Below are 23406 nucleotides of genomic sequence, written 5' to 3' on the forward strand. Positions count from 1 at the left end.
TCCTTACGCTATAAGATTCCTACCAGTGCAGAACGATGATGCACCTTATGATTTAATTATGCTTCTTGGCCTCCATAGTTTGTGGAAAACACGAATGCAGGTGCGTCATGCAGATATAGATACACGATCTGCGCGTGAAAACTTTATTGAAAGTGCTGTGTATATACGCGAAAGTTTCAAGATGCAGCAGGATCCGCCACAATGGCTTTCTCTGTTTGATGAGTTGGTGCACTTGAAAAGATTTTAGCCGCGTACGCGTTAGCTCAAGTGTAGTTGACGTGTTTTATCGTGTGTATTTTTGGTTTGTGTTTCACGGCAATGAAGAAAAAAAAAAAGCGTCGGTGGTTCAGTGGTAGAATACTCGCCTGCCACGCGGGTGGCCCGGGTTCGATTCTCGGCCGACGCAGTTGACTTTTTGCTTCCAAGTGGACCACTGGTGCGTGCACACCATACTGATTAGTTTTATTTGACTCTTACGGCACTCGCTCATCCACCCCATTGTCTGTCATAGCCTTGTGTCAGTACTGTTTCACTGCACGACGCTGTATCTACGGTGGTGCAAGCGCGTCGGTGGTTCAGTGGTAGAATACTCGCCTGCCACGCGGGTGGCCCGGGTTCGATTCCCGGCCGGCGCAGTTGACTTTTTATTTGCTTCCAAGTGGACCACTGGTGCGTGCACGCCATACTGATTAGTTTTATTTGACTCTTACGGCACTCGCTCATCCACCCCATTGTCTGTCATAGCCTTGTGTCAGTACTGTTTCACTGCACGACGCTGTATCTACGGTGATGCAAGCGCGTCGGTAGTTCAGTGGTAGAATACTCGCCTGCCACGCGGGTGGCCCGGGTTCGATTCCCGGCCGACGCAGTTGACTTTTTGCTTCCAAGTGGACCACTGGTGCGTGCACACCATACTGATTAGGTTATTTGACTCTTACGGCACTCGCTCATCCACCCCATTGTATGTCATAGCCTTGTGTCAGTACTGTTTCACTGCACGACGCTGTATCTACGGTGGTGCAAGCGCGTCGGTGGTTCAGTGGTAGAATACTCGCCTGCCACGCGGGTGGCCCGGGTTCGATTCCCGGCCGACGCAGTTGACTTTTTATTTGCTTCCAAGTGGAGCACTGGTGCGTGCACGCCATACTGATTAGTTTTATTTGACTCTTACGGCACTCGCTCATCCACCCCATTGTCTGTCATAGCCTTGTGTCAGTACTGTTTCACTGCACGACGCTGTATCTACGGTGGTGCAAGCGCGTCGGTGGTTCAGTGTCAACAAGATTGTCAGTGTAGGTGAGCTGTCTGTGAAAAACGGTCGCTGCTTGGTGATTGATCCGGCGAACCAGGACGTGCGACTCAAGATTCACTGGCTACTTCACAACGTGCCAGATGAAGATGTTCGTGCTGCATTTGCGCCGTACGGAAAGGTGTCAGACGTTTCCCGGGAGCGCTGGCGTGTTAAAGGTATGCTGGAAAAGGGCTCTACAACTAGACTCGTCACGCTGAAGCTGAAAGCTGGCATGAAGCTCGACGACCTGCCGCATCAGCTCAATGTTAGCGGTGAGCTCGCGCTCGTCATTGTGCCAGGCAGACCCCCGTTGTGCCTACGCTGCCGGAGTACGGGTCACATCCGCAAAGAGTGCCGGGTTCCTCGCTGCGGAACCTGCCGACGGTTCGGGCATGAAGACAACCAGTGTGCACGAACCTACGCTAGCATTGCCGGACCTGGGACCAGCGAAGACTCGTCCGAGTTAATTATGGACGAGGCGGATGCGGAGGAGGCTGCTGACATTAGAGGTCAGTCAGCGAAACAGGACGCGCCTTCCATGACGGTTTTAACAAAGGATAAGGTGACGGTCTCAAATGAAAAGAATGAACCTCGGCATGTCTTGAACGTTCCATCCCAGGACCATGAAAGCGAGTCAAAGGAAGGGTCAGAAGACTTAACCAAATTTTCTGACGCTGAGGATCATCTCAGTACTGAGCCTTCCTGTACTGATGCCATGGAGGTTGGGCCGGAGACAGCAGCCTTAATTGCCGCGAAACGTCCGCATGAGGAAAGCGTCGAGGAGACTCAGCTGCCAGGCGGTGTTTGTGGTGAGCCGCCGCCGAAAACTTCTGGCATCCGAAGAGCCACGTTAAGACCGAAGCCGAACTTCTCGGCTGACACGCGGCAGGTGGGGAAACCGCCTCCGTAGTTTTTGTGGAGACCTGAACGATTTGTGGGTCGGCTGCCTACCGACCAGCGTCACGAACCTTCTACAACCAAGTGGTGCGTGTGTTAGCAAAAATGAAACAATGGGCTTGGACTTCGTTTGAATGCATCCCGACATTCTGCTGGCAGGACATTACATGCATGCATACGCCGCTGTTTGTCAGAAGCGGAGGCCACGCAACCATGAAGGTAGGCACCATGCCGGTACTGGCGTCTCTCTCTAGTACATGACTCTCAAGCTTAATTCGCCGTTACACGTAGCTACTTTGAATGTTAGAGGACTGGGAGCGAGAAGGCGACAATGCCAGCTCAGTCGCCTCCTTGTGGATAATGATATAGATATAGCAGCTGTGCAAGAATCAAAGATTGAGAGCCAAGAAAGCACTGACCGTATGGTGGCTTCTTTTCAAACAAACTTTTATGTGTGTGTATGCCATTCTGTTGGTGTATCGGGTGGATGCCTTTTATTTATACGTAACACGCTGGGAGTAAGCGTAGAGTCCGTTTTTGCCTGTCCAAGTGGTCGGCTTTTGGTTACCGATTTTACCTACTCTAATTTATGCTGGCGTGTTGTGTGTGTGTATGCTCCCAATTCAGGGCGTGAGCGTGAATTGTTTTTTCAGTCTATTGAGTTGTGGTTGAAGGTCGACAAAATCTTGCTTGTACTTGGTGACTACAACTGTGTGTGCGCAGCTGTGGACCGAGCGGCCAAGTGTAAACCTCGAAGAGACAGAAGCTCCGAGCTGTTGAATGCACTTGTGCATGAGTATAGCCTTGAGGATGTTGGTAGTGTGTTCTCCACTGGAAACCAGCCAGAGTTCACGCACTTTCAGCGAGATAGCCATGCCAGATTGGACAGGGTGTATGCCTCGGTAGATCTGGTTTCCCTATGTACTGCATATGAGGTCAAACCTGTGTCTTTCAGCGATCATTGTCTCGTGAGTGCAGTGTTTGGTCGCAAAGGAAAGAAATCGCGCTTTAACTGGTACCTATGGAAACTGAATGCCAAACTTCTTGCCGATGAAGAGTTCCTTACTGAAGTTAAGACAGAGTTTGAAAATCGTCTTGCTATGCGACCAGTAAGTTTTGCAGCGGAATGGGACAGCTTCAAAGAGTGGGTCAAATTGAAAGCAATAGAAAAGAGTAGTAAGCTGCGATACAAAGAGAAAGAAAAAGAAAAAGAACTGAATGAACAACTTGCTCTTTTTTTGAGCATGGAAAGTACTGTGCCAGGGCATTTCGCCAGTAAAATACGAGAGCTTAAAAGTGAGCTGGAAACAATCGACAGCGAAAGATACACAGCGGCTGTCATACGTGCAAGGGCTGAAAAACTTTGGGCTGGAGAAGTGCCGACAAAACGAGCCCTAGCAGACGAGAAAAGATACGCCTGCCAGAAAGAAATTAGGAGTATAAGGTATGGCGGCCATATCACAGAAGATGCTAAAGATATTCAGCATGCGGTAGCAGAGCACTTCGAAGAACTGCTTAGCGCTAAGCTTGAGACTGTAGGCGGCTTTCAAACAGACTTTCTAAGACTGATGCCTGCACTGGATGACGAAAGTAAAGCGCGCCTAGAAACACCGATAACGTTGCAGGAGATAGAATCTGCAATAGATGACCTGACACCTGGGAAGGCCCCTGGGCCGGATGGTCTAAGCGCTGCCTTCTTTAAAACTTTTCAGCAGTATGCGGCTCAGTTTATGCTCGATGTAATCACTGAAGCTTATGAACGTAATACTGTTCCATTGTCTTTCGCTACATCGCACATTGTGCTAATACCCAAGACAGATGATCCGGAAAAACGACTGTTGGTGGGGTCATATCGACCGATTAGCCTCACCAATGTTGACTACAAGGTGTATATGAAGGTTTTAGCAAAAAGACTGCAAAGCGTAATAAAAAAACTGGTTGGATCTCATCAAACGTGCGGCATCAAGGGTCGATCCATTGCCACGAATATACATGTCGCAAGAACCGTACTAGAATGTGTTGATGCACTCGGTGGTCAGATAGCCATGATGCAGTTAGATTTGGCGAAAGCCTTTGACCGTGTTTCTCACGAAATTCTTTTTTCCATTTTGGAGCATTCTAACCTTGGAAAAGTCATAGTGGAGGGTTTTAAAATGGCTTACGCGAACTGCACGACCCGTATTATAGTGAATGGTGAACTGACTGACAGCATCGCAGTACGTTCATCGGTAAGGCAGGGCTGCCCACTCTCACCCCTGCTTTTTGCACTGTATTTAGAGCCACTTTGCTTGGCTATCATTGATAGCGATCGCATTTTAGGGTTGAAGCTGCAATCAGCACACGTGAAAATGCTGGCATATGCTGATGACATAGCAGTGTTTTGTGCAACTAGAAAGAGCATCTGTGAAGTTACGGGTGTCGTCCAAACATTTTGTGATCAAACCGGATGTAAGATCAATTGGGAGAAAAGCTCTGGGTTTTGGCACGGTGATTGGGACGTGACACCTGATTTCTTCTGTAAGCTGCGATGGTCTGCTCTCCCAACGCGATATCTAGGCGTGCCTTTAGATTGTTATCGAGATGCCAACATGCACTGGATGGAAGAAACATCCAGAGCGAAAGAAAAAGCGAATGCGTGGCAAGGAAGGCAACTCTCAATGTTTTCGCGCGCTTCCATTTGCAATGTTTTTCTTATTTCAAGGCTGTGGTACCTCATGAATGTGTTGTGTGTCTCACGAACCTCAATTCAGAAAATGCACCGCGTTTTTGCTGTTTTTATTTGGGCATCCACATGGGAAAAAACCGCCCGGACGAACTTGTTTATTTCTGTTAAAAGGGGCGGGCTTGGCCTTGCTCATTTGTTCTTGCGACAAGTGGTTTCGCGATTTATATTCCTGCGTGATCAAAAAGATACCTTTCTAAGAACTGTGATGCAAGTGCGATTGCAGAGGCTGCTCCCTGAATGGATTGTGTCATGTGAAAGCATGCCTGGTACTGTGACTGGCTACCTGCGCGAAGTTGTTTTTTCGTGCAAGTTGCTGGAAGTGCGGTTTTCTTTTGATTACCTTTTCAATGTTCCCAGAAAAAAACTGTATAAAGATCTCATTGACGTGATGCTCCCGGTGCCTTTTTACAGGGAAATACACTGTGGAGGCCCAGGGCAGGATGTTTTGAAAAGAGTAAAGAAGATGCCCGTGAGGCCATCTGCTAAAACGTTCCTTTTCAAACTTCACTCTAATACGCTCCCTGTTAAAACCTGGCTGAATGAAAAAGGTATCTTCGTCCCATGGACAACAAATTGCCTGTTGTGCAAAAAACCGGAGACAATTGAACACGTCTTCTTACAGTGTTGGGATGCTGTTTTTCTGTGGGACGTCCTCCAAAGGACAATTAAAAAGGAACTTCCCCTAACTCCGTACGGAATCAGATTCCTACCAGTGCAGAATGATGATGCACCTTATGATTTAATTATGCTTCTTGGTCTCCATAGTTTGTGGAAAACACGAATGCAGGTGCGTCACGCAGATATAAATACACGATCTGCGCGTGAAAACTTCATTGAAAGTGCGGTGTATATACGCGAAACTTTCAGGATGCAGCAGGATCCACCACATTGGCAATGTCTATTTGATGAGTTGGTGAACCTGAAAAGATTTTAGCCGCGTACGCGTTAGCTCAAGTGTAGTTGACGTGTTTTATCATGTGTATTTTTGTTTTCTGTTTCACGGCAATAAAGAAAAAAAAAAAAAAAAAAAAAGCGTCGGTGGTTCAGTGGTAGAATACTCGCCTGCCACGCGGGTGGCCCGGGTTCGATTCCCGGCCGACGCAGTTGACTTTTTGCTTCCAAGTGGACCACTGGTGCGTGCACACCATACTGATTAGGTTATTTGACTCTTACGGCACTCGCTCATCCACCCCATTGTATGTCATAGCCTTGTGTCAGTACTGTTTCACTGCACGACGCTGTATCTACGGTGATGCAAGCGCGTCGATGGTTCAGTGGTAGAATACTCGCCTGCCACGCGGGTGGCCCGGGTTCGATTCCCGGCCGACGCAGTTGACTTTTTATTTGCTTCCAAGTGGACCACTGGTGCGTGCACGCCATACTGATTAGTTTTATTTGACTCTTACGGCACTCGCTCATCCACCCCATTGTCTGCCATAGCCTTGTGTCAGTACTGTTTCACTGCACGACGCTGTATCTACGGTGGTGCAAGCGCGTCGGTGGTTCGGTGGTAGAATACTCGCCTGCCACGCGGGTGGCCCGGGTTCGATTCCCGGCCGACGCAGTTGACTTTTTATTTGCTTCCAAGTGGACCACTGGTGCGTGCACGCCATACTGATTAGTTTTATTTGACTCTTACGGCACTCGCTCATCCACCCCATTGTCTGTCATAGCCTTGTGTCAGTACTGTTTCACTGCACGACGCTGTATCTACGGTGATGCAAGCGCGTCGGTGGTGCAGTGGTGGAATACTCGCCTGCTACGCGGGTGGCCCGGGTTCACTTCCCGGCCGACGCAGTTGACTTTTTGCTTCCAAGTGGACCACTGGTGCGTGCACACCATACTGATTAGGTTTATTTGACCCTTACGGCACTCGCTCATCCACCCCATTGTCTGTCATAGCCTTGTGTCAGTACTGTTTCACTGCACGACGCTGTATCTACGGTGATGCAAGCGCGTCGGTGGTTCAGTGTGTTTTGTGCAACTAGAAAGAGCATTTGTGAAGCCACGAGTGTCGTCCAAACATTTTGTGATCAAACGGGATGTAAGATCAATTGGGAGAAAAGCTCTGGGTTTTGGCACGGTGATTGGGACGTGACACCTGATTTCTTCTGTAAGCTGCGATGGTCTGCTCTCCCAACACGATATCTAGGCGTGCCTTTAGAATGTTATCAAGATCCCAACGTGCACTGGATGGAAGAAACATCCAGAGCGAAAGAAAAAGCGGATGCCTGGCAAGGAAGGCAACTCTCAATATTTTCGCGCGCTTCTATTTGCAATGGTTTTCTTATTTCGAGGCTGTGGTACCTCATGAATGTGTTGTGTGTCTCACGAACCTCAATTCAGAAAATGCACCGCGTTTTTGCTGTTTTTATTTGGGCATCCACATGGGAAAAAACCGCCCGGACGAATTTGTTTATTTCTGTTAAAAGGGGCGGGCTTGGCCTTGCACATCTGTTCTTGCGTCAGGTGGTTTCGCGATTTATATTCCTCCGTGATCAAAAAGATACCTTTTTAAGAACCGTGATGCAAGTGCGATTACAGAGGCTGCTCCCTGAATGGATTGTGTCATGTGAAAACATGCCTGGTACTGTGACTGGCTACCTGCGCGAGGTTGTTTTTTCGTGCAAGTTGCTTGAAGTGCGGTTTTCTTTTGATTACCTTTACAACATTCCTAGAAAAAAACTGTATAAAGATCTCATTGACGTGATGCTGCCGGTGCCTTTTTACCGGGCATTACACTGTGGAGGCCCAGGGCAGGACGTTTTGAAAAGAGTTAAGAAGATGCCCGTGAGGCCATCAGCTAAAACATTCCTTTTCAAACTTCACTCTAATACGCTCCCTGTTAAAACCTGGCTGAATGAAAAAGGTATCTTCGTCCCATGGACAACAAATTGCCTGTTGTGCAAAAAACCGGAAACAATTGAACACGTTTTCTTACAGTGTTGGGATGCTGTATTTCTATGGGACGTCCTCCAAAGGACAATTAAAAAGGAGCTTCCATTAACTCCTTACGGTATAAGATTTCTACCAGTGCAGAACGATGATGCACCTTATGATTTAATTATGCTTCTTGGCCTCCATAGTTTGTGGAAAACACGAATGCAGGTGCGTCATGCAGATATAGATACACGATCTTCTCGTGAAAACTTTATTGAAAGTGCTGTTTATATACGTGAAACTTTCATGAGGCAGCAGGATCCGCCACAATGGCATTGTCTCTTTGATGAGTTAGTGCACTTGAAAAGATTTTAGCCACTTACGCGTTAGCTCAAGTGTAGTTGACGTTTTTTTATCATGTGTATTTTTGTTTTGTGTTTCACGGCAATAAAGAAAAAAAAAAAAGCGTCGGTGGTTCAGTGGTAGAATACTCGCCTGCCACGCGGGTGGCTCGGGTTCGATTCCCGGCCGACGCAGTTGACTTTTTATTTGCTTCCAAGTGGACCACTGGTGCGTGCACACCATACTGATTAGTTTTATTTGACTCTTACGGCACTCGCTCATCCACCCCATTGTCTGTCGTAGCCTTGTGTCAGTACTGTTTCACTGCACGACGCTGTATCTACGGTGATGCAAGCGCGTCGGTGGTGCAGTGGTAGAATACTCGCCTGCCACGCGGGTGGCCCGGGTTCGATTCCCGGCCGACGCAGTTGACTTTTTATTTGCTTCCAAGTGGACCACTGGTGCGTGCACACCATACTGATTAGGTTTATTTGACTCTTACGGCACTCGCTCATCCACCCCATTGTCTGTCATAGCCTTGTGTCAGTACTGTTTCACTGCACGACGCTGTATCTACGGTGATGCAAGCGCGTCGGTGGTTCAGGATTCCACTTCCGGCCACCGTGCGTGACGGACGTGATTATCATGGGCTCCCAAGGAGCGGATTCAGCGGCCCAGCTGGGCCGTGGTATCAGGAACACGGAAAGGCCTGCCAAGGAATATGAACTGGTTCTACCGCATCTGCCTACAGGTTCAAGTGTTTTGCATACTGTTTTTTTGCACGGCGACGTAAAAGCCAGGCCGTACCGGGTGGAGCACTTTCGAGACTCCCTCGCTCGTCTTTCACTGCTGCCGGAAGTGGTTGCCCTCGGCGCATATCAAATGAATCACGTATGGGCGGTAACGTTTAAAGGTGAAGAGGCAAAAGCGAAGATTTTGCAAGCTCAAGCTTTTGAAGTTAAGGAACACCGATGCGTGGTCATTGACCCCTGTAACCAAGGGATCAGGTTGAAACTTTTCTGGCTGCTTCACGGCGTGCACGACGACGATGTGCGAGCAGCGTTGGCGGCTTATGGAAAAGTAACGGAAATATCAAGAGACAAGTGGAAAGTGCAAGGGTGTGTCGACAAGGCTTCAACGACTCGAACGGTCACGCTGAAGCTAAAAGTGGGCGTTACCATCGAGGACCTGCCGCATCAGCTTCGGGTCGCCGAGGACGTCGCACTCGTCCACGTCCCAGGCAGAGCCCCGCTTTGCCTCCGGTGCCGCGGGAAAGGACATATACGTCGTGAGTGTCGTGTGCCGCGCTGCGGGCTGTGTCGTCGCTACGGCCATGACGAGTTCCAGTGTGTGCGCACGTATGCCAACGTTGCAGGCCCCGTGCCGAGTGAAGTGGCAGGCGAGCAATTGATGGACGCAGTGGACACCGAGGAAACTAGCAGTGGAACCAATGAGGATGCAGAGCTGAAAGAAGAATCCTCTGAGAAGACCCCTGCCCTTAAAGAACCCTGTGAGTCAGATGTGATTGTTCCGTTGCCGAATGTTGCTGGGTCCGAGACACCCACGAAAGAAGACGGCAATGCCAGTGCTGCAAGCCCAGCTTCGGCTACGCAACACAGTGAGGAACAGGGGGACACTGAAGCTGAGATGCCAGCTGCTTCTACCTTGCCTGTGAAGCGGGTGCACGAAGACAGTGTCAACGAGGAATCAACCCAAGGAGGAGCGGAAAGCGGACAGCCTCCACTGAAGGCGGCCCCCCTTCGCCGGGCGTCCTTCAAGCCAAGGCCAAACGTGCCCCCAGACCGGAGAACTGTGTCACCTGTGCCTCCGCCATAGCGGGGGTACCCTTTCCGGTCGAGACGTTACAAGCCCGGTCCATGATCGGGAGCAGCGCTTGGAACGACGGACGGACTCGCCAAAAAGGAAGAATGGTCATCCCGTGCAACAGATCAACCGCAATGATGTCTTTCTGCAAAAGCGATGTGAGTGATATATGTTTCGCGATTTATAATTTCTTGAGATGGCGACCAATTTAACCACTAGCTTGCGCGTAGCCACACTAAATGTGAGGGGGCTGTCAACGCGTCGGAGACAACTGCAGCTGAACCGAATTCTGCTGGAAAATGAAATTGATGTACTAGCAGTTCAAGAGAGCAAAATGGAAAGCGAACAACAAACAGAGAAAATGGCTGAAATATATCGTTCTAGATATAGTGTTTGCGTTTGTCATGCGGTTGGAAGATCGGGGGGATGTGTCATTTTCATTCGAAACTGCATAGAGTGTGTGCAGTCTGTGTTCTCGTGTGAGAGTGGTCGGCTTTTGATATGTGATTTCAGTTTTTCTGGATTGGACTGGAGAGTGATCTGCGTTTTTGCGCCGACTAGAACGTTTGAGCGGGAAGAGTTTTTTCACTATATGAAATCCTTCCTAATACATGAGAGGCGTGTTCTCCTGCTTGGAGACTTCAACTGTGTCTGTAGACCGGAAGATAGAACAACAGACCGTGTCCTTCGTGACAAGAGTGCAGAGTTACTTATTGACATTGTTATTGAGGCAGAGCTTGAAGATGCTGGCTGTATAATGACGCATGAAGGCCAAGCAAAGTTCACGCACTTTCAAGGTAGCTGTCATGCAAGGTTGGACCGAATATATGTTCCCATTGATTGTGTGCCCTTGTGCTCGGAATATGAAACACTTCCCATGAGCTTTAGTGACCACTCCCTCGTAATGATTACTCTAGGCATGAAAAGTAAGGCAACAAAGTTCAATTGGGAGCTATGGAAATTTAATGAAAAACTGCTGCTGGATGAGGAGTTTACCACTAAAGTTAAAGAATATATTAAGCATATGTTACAAAATGACTCTAATTTTATACAAGCATGGGAGCAGTTTAAGTGCGAGATAAAGATAGCTGCTATTGACCGAGCATGCACTCTCCGACGTAAAGAAAGAGAACAAGAAAAAGAACTTCGTAGCACACTTGAATACATGCTTAGCATGGAGACCGTTAAGCCTGGCTTGTTCGCCCAAGATATTAAAAAGATAACAACCAAACTTGAGGTGATGGACGAAGAGAAGTATCGCGGTGCGGTGATAAGGGCACGCAGCGAAAAATTGTGGCTCGGCGAGACGCCCACGAAAAGGGCACTTAGTGACGAAAAAAGGTACGCAGTGTCAAAAGAGATAAAAGAAATCTGCTATCAGAACGTAGTTACCTCGGAAAAAAAAAAACGATTGAACGGGCGTTTGTAGAATTTTACAGCGAATTGTTTAGCCTGAAAACACCGGACATTGAACGCTTCAGAAAAGACTTTCTGTCGCTGATGCCAAGAGTAGAAGACGAAGTGGCGCAGACACTTGAAGCAAGTATTACTTGCGAGGAAATTGAGGCCGCTATCGGGGAATTAAATTCCAATAAGTCACCTGGACCAGATGGTCTTGGTGCTGCCATATACAAGGCCTTTCCAACTGAAATGGCTGTTTTACTGGAAAGAGTTATTAGTGAATGCTACGAAAAGAAGGTACCTCCTCCGTCTTTTCGAATGTCACACATTGTACTAATCCCGAAAACAGATGACCATGTTAAGCTTCAGTCTGTAGCGTCTTACCGTCCTATAAGTCTAACGAATGTTGACTATAAAATTTACATGAAAGTATTAGGGCGACGACTCCAACATGTAATTACTTCTCTTGTAGGCCCACATCAGACATGCGGTATAAAAGGAAGGACCTTTTTTACTAACATACACGCAGCAAGGAGTGTACTCGAATGTTGTGACGCGATGCATGACCACGTAGCCATGATGCAATTAGACCTCCACAAAGCATTTGATAAAGTGGTACATGAAATTTTGTTCTCTGTTTTAGAGTATGTCAGTGCTGGTTCCGTGATTACAAAGGGCGTGAAAATGGTTTACGAGTGCTGTTCAGCGAGACTGGTCGTGAATAAGCAGTTAACTGATCGTATACCTGTTCAGTCGTCAGTAAGGCAGGGCTGTCCTCTGTCTCCCCTTTTGTTTGCGCTTTATCTGGAGCCTTTCTGTCTAAGATTGCTTACAAGGCCAAACATACGCGGTTATAGATTTTTTCAAAGTGAAGTTCGGGTTTTGGCATACGCGGACGATATTGCGGTTTTTTGTACTGACCATGAGAGCGTGCAAGAAGTTGTAAAAGAAGCCACTGCTTTTTGCATTTCAAGTGGAAGTGAAATTAGTTGGGCAAAGTGTTTAGGATTTTGGCACGGAAACTGGCAATACGCGCCTGAACTGTTCTCCAGTATGCAATGGACAACAACGCCAGGCAATTACCTTGGTGTGCCACTAAAGCATTACCGTGAAAGCAAGGAATGTTGGGCCGGGGAAGTTGAGCAAGTGAAAACCCAAACAAACAAATGGGGAGGACATAACTTTTCTATGTTCGCAAGAGCTACCGTTTGCAATATGTTCCTAGTTGCAAAAATTTTTTACATGTTGCAAGTGTTATCTATGTCAAGAATCTCTGTTCAAAAACTGCATAGGGTATTTGCCACGTTTGTGTGGGCTTCAACATGGGAGCGTACCAGTCGATGCAATCTTTTTCATACGGTGCATAACGGTGGACTAGGCTTGTCACATTTATACTTAAAGCAGATTGTAACAAGGTTCTTTTTTTTGCGCGAACAAAGCGATGTTTTTCTGAGAACGGTAATCCAGGTGCGATTGCGTGATTCACTGCCGGAATATGTAGTTTCGACTATGTCTACAGGGACAACGGCTCTAAGTGCTTTTCTTCGCGAAGTTGTCGCGTCTTTCCAAATAGTGAAGGCGAGATTTTCAAATGAGTATATGTGTACTGTTACGCGAAAACGGCTGTACAAAGATTTATTGGAAACCTTTTCACCTGTGCCTCTTTATCACGCTGTATATGCTTTGGGTCCGGAGCGGGACGTGTTGAAGAGAGTGAAAAGAATGCCCATCAGATCGTCCGCTAAATCTTTTTTCTATTGCATACCGGCACTCTTCCGGTGAAGCCATGGCTGGAAAGCAAAGGCCTTTTCGTGCCTTGGTCTGCTGACTGTTTAATTTGCAAAAAGCTGGAAACCATAGAGCATATTTTCCTTGATTGTCACGATGCGGTTTTTTTGTGGGACGTGCTACAGCGTACTATTAAAAAGGACTTACCAATAACGCCGTTTGGCATACGCTACCTTCCATGCGCCCAGCCAGGAGAAGTGCCCAGGGATTTATTAATGGTCTTGTGTATGCACAGCATATGGAGAACGCGGATGGATGTTCGCCATGAGCATGTTGTCGTACACCCAGCCCATCAATACTTTGTTGAAAGTGTAATGTACACGCGTGATGTTTTCGGAGGGCAATCTGAACCCCCAGGTTGGCTGCCAGTCTTGGACAAGCTCATGTCACCTAATCCATTCTACCACAAGAAACCTGTAAGAAAGTGACTTGTGTTTTTAATTCCATGCGACTTTTCATCGTTCTTTGTAGCTGCCAAGTCGGTAATAAAGAAAAAAAAAAGCGTCGGTGGTTCAGTGGTAGAATACTCGCCTGCCACGCGGGTGGCCCGGGTTCGATTCCCGGCCGACGCAGTTGACTTTTTATTTGCTTCCAAGTGGACCACTGGTGCGTGCACACCATACTGATTAGTTTTATTTGACTCTTACGGCACTCGCTCATCCACCCCATTGTCTGTCATAGCCTTGTGTCAGTACTGTTTCACTGCACGACGCTGTATCTACGGTGATGCAAGCGCGTCGGTGGTTCAGTGCCAGGCGATTTGCCGGGGTTCAAATTCCCAATAGCGCATTTCACTTCGTCCTCCGTGATGGGGGTCTCTAGCACACGTGTCGTCTTTTCGTCGAGTTGTGGCATTAAAGGCAAATAAACTCTCTTGAAACTCTCGATATCAACTGCACATCGTGCGAACTGCTGACGATAATGCTCGAAGAAAGCTTGCTGGATTTCTTTCTTTTCATTGGTAATGGTCCCTTGGTATTCAATTTCATCTATCTGATTCCTTCGAGCGTGCCACTTTTCTGTGCCTAACGCCCTTTTTGTCGGACCTTCCCCCCTTATCAGCCGTTCGGCTCTAGCTCTGACAAGGGCACCGCGATATCGGTCAGCGTCGAGTAGTTCAAGCTTGCCCTTAAGTGCTCGTATGTCGTCTATGAACAAACCGGGGTTATTGCTTTCCACATCGATTAGAAGCTGTAGATTCACGCAAAGGGACCTTTCTTCGGCCCTTTCTTGTCTGGCTATAGCGCTCGATCTTTCCAATGCTGTCATTTTGACATTCTGTTTAAAAACCTCCCATTTAGCCCCTAACTTTGTTACGCCTTTGTCATTCATATTTGCTATATGCCTTTCAACGTCGGCTTGGTAACTGTCATCAGATAATAATTTTGAATTTAACTTCCACATTTGCCAGTCAAATCCTGGACTTAGCGCCGCATTTTATAAAGCTTTCCAGGATTTTCTCTCGCCGGTACTGGAAAAAGTGTATAATGAAGCATATGACCTTAATGTGCTGCCGCCGTCCTTTGCATCTTCTCATACTGTGCTAATTCCCAAAACGGAGGACCGAGGTCAATTATGCAGTGTTACCTCTTACCGGCCGATTAGTTTAACCAATGTCGACTATAAAATTTTTATGAAAATACTAGCTAAAAGATTGCAAACAGTTATTAAAGATATTGTTGGAGACCACCAAACATGCGGTATTAAAGACAGGTCCATTTTTACGAACATTCACATCGCGAGGGCCATTCTTGAATGTTGCGATGCTGGTGGACTTGGAGTAGCAATGCTCCAAATAGATCTTGAAAAGGCTTTTGATAGAGTGCCCCACGACTTGCTTTTGTGTATATTAGACTATGTCAAGGTCGGATGCGTCATCAGAGAAGGAGTGGCTATGGCTTACAGTGCTTGTACAACTAGACTAATTGTGAACAAATCTGTCGGTGACAGTATTGCTGTCTAACGCTCAGTTCGTCAAGGTTGCCCCCTTTCACCTCTTCTCTTTTGTATCTATCTTGAACCCTTATGTTTAAGCATTATCAAGCATGAGAAAATGCGGGGCTTCAAGCTGCATCAAGCAGAAGTGAAGCTTTTGGCTTATGCCGATGATGTCGCGATGTTTTGTGTAGACTACGAAAGCATCGTAGAAGTTGTGAAAACTGTAAAAGATTTTTGCGCTGTAAGCGGCAGTGCTGTTAACTGGGGCAAGTGCCTGGGCTTCTGGCACGGTGACTGGCCAGCGACCCCAGGCATTTTTGCTAACATGAAATTCGTTACCAACCCTGTCAGCTACCTTGGTGCCCCTCTTGAATCGTATCGGGACAGTGACCCATACTGGAAAAACCAAGTCGGTAAATTGAAAGATAGTGTGGACAAATGGAATGGATGGCAGTGGTCGGTGTTTGCGAAGGCCACGATTTGTAATTTGTTTTTAGTGACAAAAGTTTGGTACGTGCTTCAAGTGTTATATTGTTCAAGAGCTAATGTCCAAAAGATGCATCGTATCTTTGCCGTCTTTGTGTGGGGGTCTTCGTGGGAACGGACAAGTCGGACAAATCTCTTCCGCCGGGTGAAGGACGGCGGGCTTGGTTTGGCACATCTGTTTCTGCGCCAGTTAGTCAATCGTTTCATGTTTTTGAGGAATGTGAAAAATCCATTTCTTCGTACGGTCTGTCAGTTACGCCTGGGTCAAGCTCTCCCGGGAATTGTCGTTTCTTCTGACCGCATGTCAGGAGGTGTCCACGGGTATCTAAGGGAAGTGGTCTTGGCGTACAGGTTCTTGATGGTGCGGTTTATTTTAGACTATTTGTGGAGTGTAAACCGGAAAAAACTGTATAAAGACTTGTGCGATGTGGTGCTTCCAGAACCGTTGTACAGAGCTGTGTACTCGTCTACCGGGGGCAAAAATGTTCTTAAAAGAGTGAAGAGGATGATGGTGCCGGCAGGGATGAAAACGTTCTTTTTTAAGCTGCACACTGGAACATTGGAGGCAAAGAAATGGAAGGAACAGAAAGGGCTTCTTGTACCCTGGGGTGTCCACTGCATAATATGCAGGAAAGAGGAGACGATTGAACACGTGTTTCTCGAATGCTGGGACGCCGTATTTTTATGGGACGTGCTCCAGAGGACGCTTAAAAAAAGGAACTACCCATAAGCCCACATGGTATTCGATTCTTGCCAGTAGAAGCGAACAATGATACACCGTTGGATCTTTTGATGCTACAGGCTCTCCACAGCATATGGAAAAGCAGAATGGCTGTAGAGCATGGTGACGTCGATGCACGTTCAGCGAGACAGCTCTTTAGAGAGAGCATACGGGCATATGTGGATGAACAGAAAGCGTTAAAACTAGAGTCAGAATGGTTGGTTAGTTTTGAAGGGTTGTCACATATGAGGGATTTTTAATCAGGCAACTTCAGCTAAGGAAGGCCGAAGCTTTAAGTCAATGCTTGATCTTTTATTTTGTCATGTTGTTGATGTCACATGTGTCTTTTTTGTGTACGTCCTCGGTCAGGAAATAAAGAAAAAAAAAGCGTCGGTGGTTCAGTGGTAGAATACTCGCCTGCCACGCAGGTGGCCCGGGTTCGATTCCCGGCCGACGCAGTTGACTTTTTATTTGCTTCCAAGTGGACCACTGGTGCGTGCACGCCATACTGATTAGTTTTATTTGACTCTTACGGCACTCGCTCATCCACCCCATTGTCTGTCATAGCCTTGTGTCAGTACTGTTTCACTGCACGACGCTTTATCTACGGTGATGCAAGCGGGTCGGTGGTTCAGTGATTCTGCTTCCGGCCACGCCAGTGAACGGACGCAGGATGCAGGGCTCCTCAGGAGCGGCATCAGCGGCCATGTCAGGCCGCGGTAACAAGACTGCTGAACAGCACAATACTTACCAGGTTGTTTTGCCTGCACTGCCAACAGGTCGGTTTGTTTTGAATACCGTTTTTTTGCACGCCGATATCAGGGCCCGCCCGTACCGGGTGGAAGATTTCCGGGATGCTTTGGCGCAACACTCGCTAATCCCCGACGTTATCGCAATGGGGGCGTATCGGATGAGCCACGTCTGGGCCGTCACCCTCAAAGATGCTGAAGCGGTGAACAAAATTGGAAGTGTAGGTGAGCTGTGTGTAAAAAACGGTCGCTGCTTGGTGATTGACCCGGCGAACCAGGACGTGCGACTCAAACGGCACTAAGTATATAAGTATTTAGGTGTCACCTTGTGTAACGACTTATCCTGGAGTGCACACATCACTAATATTGTCTCAACTGCTAATAGAACACTAGGTTTCTTACGACGTCATCTCCGCCATGCCCCCGATCACGTAAAACTGGTAGCATACAAAACACTTGTCAGATCAAAATTAGAATATGCCTCACCTATTTGGAGCCCTCATCATGCTTACCTTATCAACGCATTTGAAGCAGTACAAAACAGAGCAGCCAGGTTCATTCATTCTTCATATTCCTACGACATCAGTGTGTCAGGGTTGAAAGATAAATCAGGGTTATCACTCCTCTATGTTCGTCGTCGTATCGCCAGCCTTTGCTTATTCTACAAATTTTATCACAGTTCACTTTCCTGCGCGCCCTACATCGTCCCGCCAACCCGCATATCTCATCGCACTTGTCATCCTTTTACAGGTTTCTCGTCCACGTGTCCGCACGGTTACTTTTGCAGCCTCATTTTTTCCCCGTACCATTGTTGACTGGAACGACCTTCCCAGAGACATTGCAGCCATCATGTGCTCCGCGACCTTCGCTGACAATCTTCATGCTCATTTTTCATCGTATTAACACTTACCGCCTACAATGATGTACCCACCCCTTATGTAATGCCCCTCACAGGGCCTTTAAGGAAAATAAATGAAATGAAATGAAACTTCACTGGCTGCTACACAACGTGCCAGACGAGGATGTTCGTGCTGCATTTGCGCCGTACGGAAAGGTGTCGGAGGTTTCCCGGGAGCGCTGGCGTGTTAAAGGTATGCTAGAAAAGAGCTCCACCACTAGACTCGTCACGCTGAAGCTGAAAGCTGGCTTGAAGCTCGACGACCTGCCGCATCAGTTGAACGTTAGCGGCGAGCTGGCGCTAGTGATTGTGCCAGGCAGACCCCCGTTGTGCCTATGCTGCCGGAGTACGGGTCACATCCGCAAAGAGTGCCGGGTTCCTCGCTGCGGAACCTGTCGACGGTTCGGGCATGAAGACAGCCAGTGTGCACGAAGCTACGCTAGCATTGCCGGACCTGGGACCAGGGAAGACTCGTCCGAATTAATTATGGACGAGGCGGATGCGGAGGAGGCTGCTGACATTAGAGGTCAGTCAACAAAACAGGACGCGCCTTCCATGACGGTTTTAACAAAGCATAAGGTGACGGTGCCCAGTCAAGAGAGTGAAACTCGGCAAGCCTTGCAAGATCCGTCACAGGACCATGAAGGCGAGTCAAAGGAAGCATCAGAAGATGTAATCAATTTTTCTGACGCTGAGGAGCATCTCAGCACTGAGCCTTCCTTTACTGATGCCATGGAGGTTGGGCCGGAGACAGCAGCCTTTATTGCTGCGAAACGTCCACACGAGGAAAGCGTCGAGGGAACTCAGCTGCCAGGTGGTGTTTGTGGTGAGCCGCCGCCGAAAACTGCGGGCATCCGAAGAGCAACTTTGAGACCGAAGCCGAACTTCTCGGCCGACACGCGGCAGGCGGGGAAACCGCCTCCGTAGTTTTGTGGTGTCCTGAACGATTTGCGGGTCGGCTGCCTACCGACCAGCGTCAGGAACATTCTGCAACCAAGAGGGGCGTGTGTGAAAAAAAAAATGAAAGACTGTGCTTGGACTTCGTTTGAATGCAGCCCGATGTTCTGCCGGGAGGACATTACATGCATACATACGCCGCTGTTCTTCAGAAGCGGAGGCCACGCAACCATGAAGGTAGGCAACATGCTGGTACGGGCGTCTCTTTCTAATTCATGACTCTTAAGCTTAATTCGCCGTTACACGTAGCTACTTTGAATGTCAGAGGGCTGGGAGCGAGAAGGCGACAATGCCAGCTCAGTCGCCTCCTTTTGGATAATGATATAGATATAGCAGCTGTGCAAGAGTCAAAGATTGAGAGCCAAGAAAGCACTGACCGTATGGTGGCTTCTTTTCAAGCAAACTTTTATGTGTGTGTATGCCATTCTGTTGGTGTATTGGGTGGATCTTTTATTTATACGTAACACGCTGGGAGTAAGCGTAGAGTCCGTTTTTGCCTGTCCAAGTGGTCGGCTTTTGGTTACTGATCTTACCTACTGTAATTTATGCTGGCGTGTTGTGTGTGTGTATGCTCCCAATTCAAAATGCGAACGTGAATCGTTTTTTGAGTCTATTGAATTGTGGCTGAAGACTGACAAAATCTTGCTTGTACTTGGTGACTACAACTGTGTGTGCTCAGCTGTGGACCGAGCGGCGAAGTGTAAACCTCGAACAGACAGAAGCTCCGACCTGTTGAATGCACTTGTGCATGAGTATGGCCTTGATGATGTTGGCAGTGTGTTCTCCACTGGAAACCAGCCAGAGTTCACACACGCTCAGCAAGATAGCCATGCTAGATTGGACAGGGTGTATGCCTCGGTTGATCTTGTTTCCCTATGTACTGCATATGAGGTCAAACCTGTGTCTTTCAGTGATCATTGTCTCGTGAGTGCAGTGTTTGGTAGGAAAGGAAAGATAGCGCGCTTTAACTGGCACCTATGGAAACTGAATGCCAATCTTCTCGCCGATGAAGAGTTAAGACCGAGTTTGAAAATCGTCTTGCTATGCGACCAGTAAGTTTTGCAGCAGAATGGGTCAGCTTCAAAGAGTGGGTCAAATTGAAATCCATAGAAAAGAGCAGTAAGGTGCGGCATAAAGAAAAAGAACTGAATGAACAACTCCAGTTTCTTTTGAGCATGGAAAGTTCAGTGCCAGGGCATTTCGCCAGTAAAATACGAGAGATAAAAAGTGAGTTGGAAACAATCGACAGTGAAAGATACACAGCGGCTGTTATACGTGCAAGGGCTGAAAAACTTTGGGCTGGAGAAGTACCGACACAACGAGTGCTAGCAGACGAGAAAAGATACGCCTGCCAGAAAGAAATAAGGAGTATAAGATATGCCGGCCATATCACTGAAGATGCTAAAGATATTCAGCGTGCGGTAACAGAGCACTTCGAAGAACTGCTTAGCGCTAAGCTTCAGACTGTAGGCGGCTTTCGAACAGATTTTCTAAGACTGATGCCTGCATTGGATGACGAAAGTAAAGCGCGCCTAGTGTGATGTTATATATGGGCCCAGGTCCGTTCAGGAGCTCTGGGCAGGTAGCAGAGCAGGTTCACAGACACACGGACGCTTTTCTTTTCTTGACCAATTAACGTAACTGGCACAGACATGCATACAGCCTAGCTTCTCCCAATAGGATATGTCCCAACACAAAACCGTCCTACTTCTGGTTTGGGACTTCCAGTCGCCCGAGGACTCGGTAGCGCGGCAGGCCACGCTCCGGCGTCTGTATCCGGCGTCTGCTTCACAGTCCGGGGTACTGCGGTGTACCGCGGGGTACCGCGTCACGCCCGGGTACTGCAAAGTGCGGCATCAGTGCGGCAGCACAAGTGCGGCGGCCAGGCACGCTGGAGCGGTTGAGCTGTCTCCGCAAGCTGTTCGCCGGATGGCGAAGCGCTGGGCAGTACCAGACCTCGGACCAGGTGCCCGACAGGTGCTGGCGAGCCGGCCTTGAACGCCAGGCCCAGGACGATGAACTCCGCCGCCAGCGACGCCCAGGAGCGTCCAACCCGTTCGCTTGCCGGAACAAACTCACGCGCACTGGCCCGCCCCGCACGCGGCCACACTTCACTTCCTTTCGAGCCACCCGCACACTCGCCACAATCACCATCATCACAACCTCCCCCGTTTCAAGACAGTTTCTTGCAACTGTTCTGGCGCCGGGGAGGGGGAAAACGTGGCGGGGAGAGAACAAACTACAACAATAATAAACCCAAATCAGAAGCACACAAAACTTCACAATGCAACACACGAGTTCGTTTTTTTAAATTTTTGTTCGGACACCAGAAACACACTCCCACACCTTTCACACGCTGCTCATGTAACATAGACACAGGACTTAAACACTAACACAAGAAATACAAGGCTGCAGAATGCAGGCTCAAGTTCACACACGGCTTACGTAGTCAGCGCCCACATTGTCAGTTTCCTTGACATACTCTTTCGCACTTCATATGGAAGCAAGTTCCCATAGTTTGCGACACCTAAGCATCAATGGTAGTGCGTGGCACAAACTTAATAGCGGGATACAGTCACTGTAGTCACATTTCTTGCGACAGATGGGATGTGTGTTTGACATGTTTCCTTCTACAGCGGCGACAGCCACGGTGGGGAAACTGGTACGCAGTTTCTCATATTTTTTCAGCATGTTGATGTGGAATTGTTCCTTTGCACCTCCCAAGTCAGTGAGGTAGTTAACCTCGTTTCTCACGCCCACAACTTCAAATGGACCTCGCCATTACATGAATAGTTTGTTTGAATAGGCCAGCAGGAAGATGAGCACTTTCTCTCCAGGCTGTAGCTTCCCCGGCCGACTCTTGCGGCCGTAGTATGTCTTGTTTTGTGCGAGCCCTTTCTAGGTGGTGGTGGTGTTTTGATGCCAAAAGGCATATATCGAAAGTGGTACAGTCCAGAAATATTGGAAAAATCCGTTTTTTTTTCCTGCTTCCAGCAACCATAGTGACCTTCCAATGACGTACCCTTCGTAAAATTGAACTTGGAGAAAAACGTTTTCTGTCCTGCAAGGATGAAGACGGCATCAATGCGCGGAATGAACCCACAGTCAGACTTCAGGACGTTATTGAACTCCCGGAAGTTACTGTACAATCGTATGCGTTGTCTGACATCATAACAAACACAATTGGCGCATGGTAGAGAGATTTCGACTTCTCGATAATTCTAAGACGCAACATCCTCCGTTATTTCACAAGCTGCTTTTTTCCGGCAGTGAGTACGATGCCACTGTTTTATGGCATGTGGTTTCATTTCCGTCCTTGGCTTAAACCGAATGTGCTTGCGGAAATGAGCTTTGCACGTCGAGGTTCTTCGCGCACTTCTGCACTTTCTCGCACAGCTTGCTTCTCGTAGGGGGTGTTCTTTCCGGCCACCAACATTCTTCTTGAGATGAACCATCACTGATTTTACGGCTTTGGGAACATGGAAGATCTGCGGCCAGTCTTTCGCCTCCGCCTGTTCTCCAGATAGTCTAGAAACATCAGAATATGTACTTTTCTTGGTATGCCTCGGTCGCCCACCTTTCCGGCGGCGATCCTCACCAGGCGTGTGAGTCGCTGCAGCTGTATCTAAAGTAAGATAGCCATCTCGACGTTCCGGAGAATTTCCAGTGCTGCTCAACAGTCCATTTGCGAGCTTCTCACGCTCAACATTTCGTACCAGCCTTATATAACCTAGGCCAGCCACAGTCTTGACTCTTAAACTCTCGTTATGCATTTTCTCATCTTCACGCATGCTCACATTTCTGCTCACAACGACTTTATTCTCAACCTTCTCATGGATGCATGGTCCTTCCCTGTGATCCTTTATCAAGGTGCTTACGTTTTCAGTATTACTGTGACAGTCAGTAAGGCCCCTTTCCATGCAGACATATGTCCTTATGGAGCTCTTAACCTCGTTAAGAACAGAGGTGAACATATTAGGACGGTGTCCAACTGTATCTATGTCAAAACAGAGCACATGTAGCGCTGAAGGCTTCGTAAGGTCTTTCACAGCTTTGTACTCATGCTCTAGATGTGGTCTTACACTACTAGCAGGTGCTGCGGCCTGTAATGCCCCATGTGCTTCATTAAACAGTAGGGTCACTTTGTCAGGGCTGCTCTGATCCAACCCAGTAGCTCTATCTATGTAACATCCAACACCATGAAACGAGGCGTTTTTCTCCTCCGCTGTCACGCGTTTTCGAAGCTCTAATAGTGTTTTTTCGGTCGCCTTCAACCACTGTTCTCTTTCACGGAGTTCTGTAACCTCATGCAAATGCTTGGGTTCGGCATTAGGCGTAAGCCGCCCATCCATTCGCGTTTCTGCCCAGTCCGCTTCTAATTCCTCTTTGTCAATGCTAAGCTGTTCTTCGTACCAGCCGAGGAATTCTTTAAGCGTCATACCTAGCTGCTCGCTCATCAGCACCAACGCCTCGAGCTCCATCTTTGCTCAAACGTCGCGATGCGTGTGA

General features: G+C 48.1%; 1 protein-coding gene and 5 non-coding genes across 6 annotated transcripts; all 6 read left to right on the forward strand.

Annotated features, from left to right (window-relative positions):
• Positions 1–564: 564 nt before the first annotated feature.
• Positions 565–635, forward strand: TRNAG-GCC (transfer RNA glycine (anticodon GCC)). Its single transcript has one exon. It is a non-coding gene; the product is annotated as a tRNA-Gly (tRNA).
• Positions 636–797: 162 nt separating this feature from the next.
• On the forward strand, positions 798–868 carry TRNAG-GCC (transfer RNA glycine (anticodon GCC)). Its single transcript has one exon. It is a non-coding gene; the product is annotated as a tRNA-Gly (tRNA).
• A 157-nt stretch (positions 869–1025) lies between these two features.
• On the forward strand, positions 1026–1096 carry TRNAG-GCC (transfer RNA glycine (anticodon GCC)). The gene has a single exon. It is a non-coding gene; the product is annotated as a tRNA-Gly (tRNA).
• A 4849-nt stretch (positions 1097–5945) lies between these two features.
• TRNAG-GCC (transfer RNA glycine (anticodon GCC)) lies at positions 5946–6016 on the forward strand. The gene has a single exon. It is a non-coding gene; the product is annotated as a tRNA-Gly (tRNA).
• Positions 6017–8780: 2764 nt separating this feature from the next.
• On the forward strand, positions 8781–9971 carry LOC146193169 (uncharacterized). The gene has a single exon (XM_084600071.1). It carries the CDS (start codon positions 8781–8783, stop codon positions 9969–9971), a length of 1191 nt encoding a protein of 396 aa, XP_084456197.1.
• A 3678-nt stretch (positions 9972–13649) lies between these two features.
• On the forward strand, positions 13650–13720 carry TRNAG-GCC (transfer RNA glycine (anticodon GCC)). Its single transcript has one exon. It is a non-coding gene; the product is annotated as a tRNA-Gly (tRNA).
• Positions 13721–23406: the final 9686 nt, after the last annotated feature.

Source organism: Amblyomma maculatum, chromosome 4, assembly GCF_055883805.1.
Source record: "Amblyomma maculatum isolate TAMU_Amacu chromosome 4, ASM5588380v1, whole genome shotgun sequence".
In the NCBI taxonomy this organism is placed as follows: domain Eukaryota; kingdom Metazoa; phylum Arthropoda; class Arachnida; order Ixodida; family Ixodidae; genus Amblyomma; species Amblyomma maculatum.